The 12,239-nt window shown below is 34.1% G+C and overlaps 1 protein-coding gene across 1 annotated transcript in view; it reads left to right on the top strand.

The window, feature by feature from the left end:
* Positions 1 to 12,239, top strand: part of HPGD (15-hydroxyprostaglandin dehydrogenase) — a 49,234-nt gene that overhangs the window by 12,195 nt on the left and 24,800 nt on the right. Inside the window, exon 4 of the mRNA XM_074272920.1 lies at positions 8,065 to 8,161. Within this exon, the coding sequence (XP_074129021.1) occupies positions 8,065 to 8,161 (97 nt within the window). The remainder of the gene's footprint in view (positions 1 to 8,064; positions 8,162 to 12,239) is intronic.

Here is a 12,239-nt window from a genome sequence, read left to right as displayed (position 1 = left end):
GGTAACACCTCAAGGGACCTTGGAATGGTAGCCAGAGCTGACCCAGGTCCCACCTATGCTCCAGAGTGGTGAGTCTCTCAATGACTTAATACTCAATACTCCTAAATTTTACAACCCTCTAACCTACAAATAACCTACAAAGTAGGAATTGAATTACTGTAATAGTTTCTTCAGTGAGAAGTCCCCATAACAATAAGCACAAGTCTGAACCAAAAATCAATGACTGATTAAAAGTCTGTGTTCTGTGCATGTTTAAAACCTTATTTACTTTGAGACTGTTTTTATTTTAGTTTTTAAATAATCTATTTTATCAAATATTTCTTAGTTACATTTAAATTTTTTTTACAATCCACCTTTTAAAATTTTGAGCTCCAAATTCTCTTCCAACTTTCCCCCACCCATTAGAAGGCTAGCAATATATCAATTATATATGTGAAATCATGCAGTTACTGTGAGATTTTATTTAAATTTTAAGATCACCAAATGGCTCTTTTGAAAATTTACCCAGCTTCCCATGTTTAGTTTGAACTTTAAACTTCCCTGCACAAAAGCTAATAACTTGGTAGTGTTGACTTGAATTTTTGATTCTTTTATGACAGGGAATTCTTAACCTAGAATTCATAAACTTCTTTTTAAATTTTTGGATAAGTATTTTAAAAATCGGCTTCCATTTTTTGATGTGTTTTGTTTTTTCATTATAATCATCTACAGATATTTCTTCTCATCCCTTCCTCTATTGGTTAAGAGGAAAACAAATATCTTGTAACAAATCCTCTCAATGAGTGTATATAAAAATATCTTGTTCTGCACCTTAATTCTGCTACATATCTATTACTGGTTTTCTTTATAATTCTGTGCACTTTATACATTATTCTGAGAAAGGATTCCTAGGGTTCATTAGACTGCCAAAGCTTTCTGTGATGCCAAATAAGTTCAGAAATCATCCTTCCCTCAGATAAGAAGAATCCTGTGCTTTTCACTATTCATTGTTTCAAATACTAAATTGACCTTTCAAGAATAAAATTTTCTAAGATAGCAACTTCCTCCCAAGCTATATAACATGAAGATAATCTGAGTAAGGTTCACCAGGTGGGAGAACCACTACCCAAAGAATCATAGGATTGTATGGATCCCATCCCTACCCCCCCAACCTCACCCTACCACACCCCCATTTAGAATCTTTGATGCCATTCTTTAGACACTATTCAGCCATAGTCACGAATTTTTTTAAAGATATTTTACTAACAGAGGTTTATTGGGTTGCACTGAGCAAGTATCTATATTCATGCCCTTGAAAACTGTCAGGAGTTGCATTGACATAAGAAGAGCAGGAAATAAGAAAACAGGGTTGAGAGGACTATAGAGATTTAATAGGGTCTCAAATCTCCCTCTGTCTGGCAAAGAAGGCATGTTGGCTTTAAAAAAAAAAAAAACAACAATTCTTAGTTGAATAAACACCTGATCTCTGCAGGAAAGAACCTCAATGAGTTCTTTGTAAATAGGAAACTCTGGAATAGCAAAGGAGATTTTCTGTATCCCCACTGGCCTCAGCCAACTGCCCTTCTCTTTCCTCACCAAAGCAAAGTCTTCCTTTATTTTTCTCAGGACCCTGCTGCTTATAGGCTATCTGGTCAATATATGAATAAAATATTTGTTTAATTTGTTTAATTTAAAGGGAACAGGACATGACCTTTGTGACTCAGAAATATTCCTCCTTAGGCCTGGCCCACTTATAGTACAGATCTTAGAGAGTCTGAATGCTCATTCTCCTTCCCACAAACTTCTCTGAATGACTAGAATGGAGGACTCTGAACTCATGAGTAATATTTATAATAATTATATTTTTAGCTTCCTCTTTTTGTCTTGTTTCATTTTGTGGTGTATACTGGTATATTGTGCTGTACTATTTTGTTCTTTCAGTCCTATGTGACTCTTTGTCATCCTATTTGGTGTTTTTTGGGCAGAGACATTGGAGTGGTTTGCCATTTCCTCCTCCAGCTTTATCATGTTATTAGTGTCCATTTGAGACTATACTCCTCCAGGAAAGAAAGTCTATCAGATACATGGTTTTATACAACCTCATGAGAAGTTAAGACTGTACAATATTTAAATAGCTCCTGGATGTTGCCAGTATGATCCATCCATAACCATCATTCCCTCTTTCCCTCTACACACAGACTTTTTCCAGTGATATTTGTAGTTATTTTATACTGTTGATATTCATTCATGTTGTTAATAAGCTTTGCATGAATGATGCATGGCACTTAGGCTCTTTATGGTACAAAGGTCTCAACAAAAAAAAAAAAAAAAAAAAAAAAGCTTACGCTTACTTATTATCTCTGCCACACCTGGAGCAGCTTTTTTTTTTTTTTTTTTTTTTTTTATTCCACCATCTCTTACCTCCTGCAGTTCAGAGTAGATATTACTTGATTTATGCTAAGGCCAAACATCTGCCCTTTTACCAGAATCTCTTCACCATTAACTGCAATAGAAGATATCTAAATAGGTTTTATAGTGTCACAAAATTTAGAGCCAGAGGGAATAATGATAATGATGATAACAACAATAATAAAACTATACTAACTAGCATATAGTTCTTCAAGACTTGCCAATATACATATACATATATATATATACATATATATATATATGTATATTCTCATTTGATCTTCATTTGAGGATATTCCAGTTCTACAATTGAGAGAATTGAGGTTAAGAAGTTAGGTTACTTGCTCAGAGTCCCAGAGCTCATACATGTCTGAGGTAACATTTAAACTCAGGTCCTCTTAAATGCAAATGCAATGCTTTATCCACTGTCATTTAATTGCTTCATGTTTTTTGTTTGTTTGTTTGTTTTTTTCTGAGAACCCTAAAAGTCATTGAATTCCCTTACCTTCTCCTAACATCCATTCTACATATATGGAAATAGGGACTCAGGAGCCCTGAGGAGCACCTTGAGGAGGGAATTAAACATGATTCCCAATGATTCTTTAAAATCCAAAAGCTCTCCTTAATCAAATTCTTTTGGGGATAGAACAGTGTCTCAAGTCAATTTCATGAAGAAAAGGTCAAATCAGAGGTCCCTTCTCCAAAGCAACCAGTGTACTAAACCTTACAGAGTTTAGCACTTCTGTGAGGTTCATCTTTTTGTGGTTATACCATGATGCTCTCTTGAGTGCAGGAAGCAGGAAGGGACAATGAAAAAACTGGCCTTTCAGTCAGAGGACCTGGATTCAAATTCTCTCTCTGATAGTACCTATATGCCTTTGTGGCAGGGCATTTAACTTCCCTGGGGCCACATCTCCTTATTTTTGAAATTAGGAGATTAAACTAGATAGTATCAAAGTCTCAGCTCTGATGCTATTATTGTTCAATAATTCTAAGTAAATTATACTTTAAATCCCAGTCAAACATGAGCTAGGAACTAAAATGATTCTGAGAATTCGATTAAGTGAAATGGGTCAGAAACTGATCTGGGTGAATTGTAATCTGCATATTGGAAGAAATGTAGCCAAAGTAATCAGACCTCATAATATGAGTTAGTTGAATACATTCAGACCACAAATATGAGCTGAATAGAGTGGGACCTCCCTTAGTTACTTAATTATAAGATAACTATCAGCCAGATGTTGGCATCTGGACTTAATTTTTTATATTGATAAAATGAGCATGAGAAGGACTGGATTTGTGCTTTCATTAGTTTAGGGAATTCAGTGTGAGAAAACTTCTACCAATGCAAGTTAACATCACAACCACTTAAAATCTTAGGAAAATGCCTGCAATAGCTACCAAACTCAAATAGAAATGAATCCCTGAGGGCACATTTGATTTGAGAAAAATAAATCAACATTATGTTGTATTTTTATTTTATATTTTGTTAAGCATTCTTTAGCTGGATACTTCTAGCTTAGAACACTAAAAGGTTAAATGATTTGTAAGGGTTTGAATCTAGGTGTAATCTAGTAACTCTGTTACTCTGTGTCTGAAATAATCCTGAGAAATATTTATTTTTCATTCGCTTCCCTCCAAAAAAAGATATAAAGGGCATCTACTCTAGCCCAACAATTTGAAGTTCAAATGTGGCCTGAGACACAAGTTGGGTGACTCTGAACAAGTCACTTAGCCTTGTTTGCCTCCATTTCCTGATTTGTTAAATGATCTGGGAGAAAAAAAAAACTGTCAAATTACTCCTTTATATTTTCCAAAAAAAAAAACAAAAAACCTTTGTATTCTGTTTTGACCTGTCTGCATTTAAATAAACCAAAGCCAAAATCAGTTCTACCCCTGTGTGAAAATCTGAGCAGAGTCAACAAGTATTCTTTTCTATCTACCTCACTAAATTTAAAGCGCAAAAATGAAGTTGTTGCTATTAAGGACTCATAAAGAAAGAAATCAATAGAGCCAGTCTGACATAACTAATTAGAGAGACAAATTGATGTAGTTACCAGAGGAATGGAGAACCAGCCCAAAGAGATAATGGAGTAAGTAGACCAAGTCAAGAAAATGAATTGATAGTTTGTTAATAATGTACTTTCCAATTCATCTGAGGACTTTTCTCACAACCCTGTGAGACAGGTGGGTGTTCCCATTACACAGATGAGAAAACAATCATATCTGATGATATCAGCTATTGAGTGGTTGCATCAATACTGAAACCCAAACCTCTTTGACTCCCACTCCACTTTTTCTTTTTGTTTCCTCCATTGCACCATGCAACAGGGAAGCTACATAAACTCTCCCAAATGTGTCCTAGAAAGGATAGATACCTTATATGAAGATACAGTAGCATTTACTGTGTACACAGTCCATGAAACTATTCTGAGCCTGTGTGAAGTCAAGATGACCCACTACATTATAGGTAGTTCCAGGCAAAAAGTGCAAGATGTAGAGTGGTGTTATAAATTCTAATGAGAAGTTTAAAATGGGAAACCAGGAAGAGGGAATCAAATCAAAGGGTAATACATATCTGAATAAAAGCAATATTTTCAACAACTGAGAAGATAAGCTAAGAAAGTTGAGAAGGTTTGGGCAATGTAAAAGAAAATAACTATTTATCGTGTTTATACTAAAGAAGGGAAATGATAAATTGGGAAATTATAGCAGTGGATATAAAAAGAAAAAGAGAGGCAGGACTATGTTGGAGTCTGCTTGTACCACCTCAAGAAAGTAATTCTGAAATTTTCGATGTGAATTTTTATGCCTCTTGGAAATCATTATTTTGTTGATTGTCTAGACTTAGGAAATGGATCGAGAAAATGTTGCTAAATGTATGTTAAACAACACCTCCAGTCTTCTGTGAAACATTTAATTTGAATAGAGAACAATTTAATTTGAATAGAGACAGCTAGGAGTATTTTTAGAAGGGAAATGATTTTAGCTCGGAGAAAATAGTTCTTTGTATTTTTTTTTAATTCTGGACTTAACATTTTCATAAACACTAAGAAAAAAACTTTTTAACCTTTAGAACTATACCCCCAAAAATGGAATAAATAGTCTCAAGACAACAATGTGGAGTTCTGTGCTAGATATCTTCAAGTAGAGATTGAAAAGTCACTTATTAGGATGCTGGAGGGAAATACTTCAGGCAATATGTTGGAGAAAATGGCATCTGAGATTTCTTCTAAGACAAAAATGTTAGGAATTATATTGGGAACATTCATTTACCTTAAAGCACTTTTGGAATAATTGTTTACCATGTGCAGAACAGTGAGAGAAACAGAGGGGTTATATTACTTAATGATACTTATGATATTTTACCTAAAGAGAAAAAAAAAGGCTTATTAGGAAATATCCTAAAGCAAATTTTAATGCTGTGCAGATATGACTTCTAAAACTTATTCATGTCGAAAGTAGTCTCCATGACAACAAAATGATCGAGCTAAATGATGAAAAAACTGAAACCTGAAGAGGTTAAGTGATTTAGTCATAGTCACATAATCACATTTGATTCCAGGTTCCTCTAAGACAAGAATTCTATTCATTTCTAGAAAGGGTTACAGTTATTCAAACCATAGCAAATGTTCATTTTGAAGCTTCTTGTAAGTCTTTGCTAATGATTGTTTAGGGAGCTAGGTGGTGCAATAGAGTGCCAGGCTAGATTCAGGAAACCTGAATTCAAATTCAGCCTCAGACATTTACTAGCTATGTGACCCTGATCAAGTCACTTAACCCTCGCTGCCTCAGTTTTCTCATCTGCAGAATGAGCTAGAGAAGGAAATGGCAAACCACTGCAGTATTTTTTTCAAGAAAACTCCAAATGGGGTCAAGAAGAGTCAAATAATAATAACTCCTGTTTGAACAACAATAAAATGATTGTTGAGGCGCAGAGGCAGCATGAAATAGTGGATGGAGGGAATTGTTCCTGAAGCTTGAAAAACCTGGATTCAAGTCTCATCTCTGACATATTCTGAATATATATATGTGTGTGCCCATGTATATTGAAAATATTGACGTTATCTTTCAACCAAGTTATAAATACATGAAAACAGTTATAGGTAAGAGGCACAGTGCTAATACATAATGGTACCTAAATGTTGTTCAGGCATGTTGGAGGCTTGGGCAGAAACCGGCAGAATATAACAGACTTTGGTAATTCTATCCTTCCTTTTTTTTTAAACTTTACTCTTATATAAACAATTAAGTTGTATTTTTTGGCTTGGGGTAGTGGGGAGATGGAAAGGCCCTCAGGGTTTGCTCATTTACCCTACAGTCAGCTTAATGTCAAATTGACATTGCTCAAATGAATAAGACAGCAATTTAATTTTGTGTTACAAAACTACTACTGTGTAAGATAAGCTTCTCTGAGTGCTTCTTTGGGAATCCCCAAAAGGTTTTTTAAACAAGGGCCATGTCAGATAGGAAAGTGAATCCTCACCTCCTCAGACTCATTAAAGATCATTTTCTTCTTAATTCAGTCTTTGAAAATCAGGTAAATATAAGTAGGAATAATGAATTCTTAAACATATTTTGATCTCCCCAAAACTAAGTCAGAGTTATGAGAAGGCCCCAAACAGAAGGGGAAAATAGATATAGTTAAGGCATAAATTTGATTTAACAAGTTGTTTATTGATTTTGGTGAAATATTAAATTCTACCCATAGGTCAAAAAGACTATAGCATAGTGATTACCTGAAAATGAGCAAATGAATGAATGGATGGATGGTTCTTGATGCATAGATAAAGAATACAAGAATAATGGAACCCAAGAAATACTCAGGAGACAGGAATATAATTATATGGGATTATGGTTGCAGATTGTCAAGAGGCAACAATAAAATTTAGGGGAAAAACCATATAAGGGGAGCTTCTAGTTGGTGCAGTGAATAGAGCCCCATCCCTGAAGTCTGGAGGATTTAAGTTCAAATTTGGTCTCAGATACTTAATACTTCCTGGATGCATGACCCTGGGCAAGTCACTTAATCCAATTGCTTCAGGAAGAAAAAAAGAAAAAAAAAAAAGAAAAAACATATAAGGCCATTTGAAAGCTTTTGTTCTTAAATTAAGCATGATTTAAATCCCATTACATAATTGATCTCCCTGGCAAGGTTAGATAAAATGCAATAGTATTTTCAGGGGAAAAAAACAAGTATTTTAAGTGATATTTAATACAGCAATTTGGAGTCAGAGGTCCTGAGTTCAAATTTTAGGTCTGCCCTACCATGTGACTTAGCCAAGTCATTTAGTTTCTTTGTCTAATTTCCTCTTTTGCAAAAATAGGTGAACTGAATGATGATAATAAACAGGCAGAATTTATATGGTGTGTTAGGGTTTACAAAATACTTTACAAATAATATTCATTTTAATAAATTAATAACATGTGAATGATATCAGTGGGCTTTTTCAGATAATCCTAAGATTTACATTAGCATGATAAGTACCATAATCATTTGGCATCCTTAAAGTTCAGGTTTAAAAATGATTGATTTTCTTCTGCTTCAAGGAATGTTCAAAGGCCTCTTGAAATATGAAGGTGTGTTACCTACTTTACTTGTCTGGTCTAAACAACAGCAGCTGGCAAAATCCACCTGTACATTAATTTCTCCTTTTTTTTCTTTCTCTCTATTAGGTCTCTGTGATTAGTGGAACATATCTTGGACTAGACTATATGAGCAAACAAAATGGAGGGGATGGAGGAGTCATTATTAACATGTCATCTCTGGCAGGTAAGAAATGGCATGAAAATATATATAAATACATTTTTTCTTCCCAGATAGTATAATAGTGTATTTTTTCCCAAAACTTAGCCACATGCCTGCTTTTACTTTCATTTCCAAAAAAGAGCCATCTGTTTGAAAAAGAATAACAAAATTTTGCATTTGTATTTTCCTAATATTCTTGTGCAGTGATGTATTTGCTTTGTATCCTTGTTTTAGACTGTACTTCTGTTGTAATTTGAGTTTGTGTCTCCATCTCTGCTTATAAATGCTTAAAATGCAGTTTTATCAAGGGCAGGAATTCTTGACCTTGCTCTTTTAACAGTCTATGGAAGTCTATAGTTTCCTCCAAATGTTTTGATTACATTCATATTTGAAGAAAATGTTAATTTTTGGTCAAAAGTTAGTAAGAATAAAGGTGTAATTTTTTCCCAATCAAGTTCACAAGACCTCCTGAAATCTATTCATGAATCCCAGCTCAAAAGCCCTTACTACATATTCTTTTCAAAGAATACTCAAGCCTTACTCAAAGGCTATTGTGAATAGTAACCCTAGTTTTATGTGTAAAATTATAGGGAAAACAGTAAAATAGATTTCTTGATGAAATGATCAGTGGGTTGACAGATGATCTAGATTTCCATGTAAGATTAAGGGTTGACATATGGTGTTAGAATCAATCCATAATCCTAGCTATAGGATTGTTCAAAATAATGATCTCTAAACTTTTTTGGTTGCATAACCCTGCTGGCTAATGTTTTACCAACCAGATCTCTGGGGGTAAAACGCAAAAGAAAAAAAAAATGTACATGACATACTTTAAAGTTTATTCTGAATTTTAAAAATTTGCTTCATCATTTTACATTCAGAAATCAACAATAAAACAAAGCCTGGATTTGTAAGTTTTACCTATATTCCTCTTAAAATTTGATAAGTTCTTTAGAATCAGAACTAGTTTCTGCATGTCCTTGCTTGTCAACAAAAATATTTGAACACCAACCACAAACATATGTATGTTTACCTATTTTTAAATTATATTTGTAAAGCTGGAGTAGTAATTAAGCACACTATGAAACAGGCACAGACAAACAGAAATGTAGGATGAGATAATGATGAAATTGATCCTAGTATTAACAGAGATATTGGAAGTATAGAGTAGGGTTGACATGGTACAAAAATCACTTTGGCAATTTTTAGAAGATAGATAGGGCTTGGGGCAAATTTAGGGATTATTTGTGATGTTCAGTAGTGTCCAACTCTGTGGCCCCATTTGGGATTTTCTTGGCAGAGATACTGGAGTAGTTTGCCATTTCCTTCAGAGGAGGAAACAGAGGCAAACAGGGTTAAGTGACTTGTCATACAGCCAGTAGATGTCTGAGGCCAGATTTGGACTTATGAAGATGAATTTTCCTGGCCTCATGGCACTTTATCCACTAAGCAACAATAGCTGCCCCAAGATAAGAAACAAGGAGGACAATTACAAGATTTATTTCAGTAATTATCAAAAATGACAAAAGGTAGGAAGTGGTGAGGGGCTGAATTGGAGTTATACATATATAAACAGAAAATAGAGAACATAGAGAAAAGATGTAGAAAAGATGACTTTGCCATCATGGTTGTGAGTGCCTGGGGTTGGATGAGTTTAAGGCCTCCACATGGCGAAGGAAGCAGCTATATGGGAGGCCAATAGTGAGAGAGAAGCCTTAGTTCCACAGCCCCTATTGTGAAAACTACTAATGTAGCACAAAATTTTTCTGGTATGATAATTTTTTCTATAGTAAAAAATATTTGCAGATTTCCCACATGATGGCAGCTACATAATCAATATCTATTGAATTAAAAAAAAACAAAAAAACAAACAGAATTCTAAGAAAAAACCTCTAAAGCGCCAGTAGCATTTTAAAATGAATTTATAGTTCATAACTAATCTTCACCTACAGACATGGCCCCCAAAAATAGGCAGCGAAAGTCAGATAGTGAGCTGGAGAGTCCAAAAGAGCAAGGTTGAAATACTTCTCAGATATACTCACCGTATGACCTTGGGCAAAAGATGTAATCTCTTGTTGTAGTAAACAATTCTCTAAAACTCTGTTGCAGAACCAGTGTACATGTGCATTGATAAGGAAAGTCTTAATTTGGAAGTTTCCTTTTTATCTACCCTCATACATATGTGTTTGCAAGATACTAGTCTATAGAAGCTGATTTATTACATTTGAGTCATAGTGCATATTTTGTTGAAGCTAAATAAAGATCAACAGCACAATGCTTGCTTGATTTATGAATTATGAACCATCTTTTCTCCTTTCCTATCTGTTTACAGATTGGGAATCACTAGGTTACCATTTAGTGGATGGATTTCTACTTGATCAATTCCATAGCAATGATGAACTTGTGGTAGAAATTACTCAGTCAATTCCAATTGATTTTATATATTTCAGTTGTACGGAGGCACTGTGATATAGGAGAAGGTGTTCTGATTCTGGAGCAAGAATGTCTGAGGTCAAATACTGCACTGATACTATCTACTGTTTTACTTTGGGAAATCACTTATTTAGGCTTACCAGATTCAGTTTCTTCATCTTTGAAAAAAAGGGGGATGAACTCTGGCCTTTTTTGTGTTTTTAAGTTCCAGATATATGATTTTACACAGCTACACTTGTCAATGTGAAATTAAGAGTTGAATAGATTATTCTAGACAATCTAAAAATTTCAGGCTTCCAAATACTATTTGCACTTAATTTTTTTCATCATTTTCTTTGATTTTGTTGAGTGGTAAAAGAAAGCTGGCACTATAATAATTTAGATGACTCCCTTAATACTATTTCAATTTACCTATGTTATGTCTAGTAATTGTGTTGGACTTTTCTTTTCAGCACTCCAAGAGGTGGAAACTTAAACATAAGTTGTGGCAAAATCAGCCAAAATCATATGATTTCTATTGGCTTTGTTAATGATGTGGTCGGTTATGCTGCTGTTTTCCTAATAATAAACCAGCCCCGCATTCCTTATATAAATCCTACCTCATCATATGTATTAGCCTGGTGATAAGTTGCTGAAATCTCTTTGCTAATATTTTATTTAAAATATTTTTGCATCAACATCCATTAGGATAATAGCCCTATACTTTTCTATCTCTGTTTTGGGTCTTCTTAGTTTAGATATCAGCAGCACCACATTTATGTCATATCACACTCCATCTGTTTTCCCACATAGCATATATAGTGTTAGAATTAATTGTTCTTGGGGCAACTAAGTGGTGCAGTGTCTAGAGCACTATCCCTGAAGTCAAGAGGACCCAAGTTCAAATCTGCTCTAGACACTTAACACTTCCTAGCTGTGTGATCCAGGGCAAGTTACTTAGTCCCAATTGCCTCAGCAAAAATGAATAAATAGAATAGAATAGAATTAATTATTCTTTAAATGTTTGGTAAAATTCACTTGTAAATCTATCTAGCCCTGGAGATTTTTTTTAGGGGGTTAATTGATGGCTTGTTCATTTTTTTTCTGAAATGGGGTTAAGTACTTTATTTCCTTTGGGCATTTTTTACTTCAGTAAATATTCATTCGTTTCAATTAGATTGTCTGATTTATTGGCATACATTTAGGCAAAATAACCCTAATTATTGCTTTAATCTCCTCTTCATTGGTGGTATATTTAACCTTTTCATTTTTGGTACTGGTAATTTGGTTTTCTTTGTTTCTTTTCCATAAAACTAGCTTTTTGTTTTGTTTACTGGTTTTCTTATTTTCAATTTTATTAATCTCTCCTTTGATTTTCAAAATTTCTAATTTGGTATTTAATTGAAGATTATTAATTTGTTCCTTTTTTAAATTTTTTAAATTGTAAGGCCAATTCATTGGCTTTTCTTATTTTATTCATGTAAGTATTTAGAGATATAAATTTCCCCTATGGCTCTTTACAACATGTAATTTTTATGGCATCATTATCTGAAAGGATGCACTTAATATTTTTGCCTTTCTGAATTGGATTGTGAAGTTTTTATGCCCCAATATGGTCAGATTTTGTGAAGGTGCCATGTATTTCTAAGAAAAGGCATATTTCTTTCTAGTCCCATTCAGTTTTCTCCAG

The sequence above is a fragment of the Sminthopsis crassicaudata genome, chromosome 6 (genome assembly GCF_048593235.1).
Source record: "Sminthopsis crassicaudata isolate SCR6 chromosome 6, ASM4859323v1, whole genome shotgun sequence".
In the NCBI taxonomy this organism is placed as follows: domain Eukaryota; kingdom Metazoa; phylum Chordata; class Mammalia; order Dasyuromorphia; family Dasyuridae; genus Sminthopsis; species Sminthopsis crassicaudata.
The sequence above is the reverse complement of the archived record's forward strand: the minus strand, read 5'-3'. Positions and strand labels throughout refer to the sequence as shown.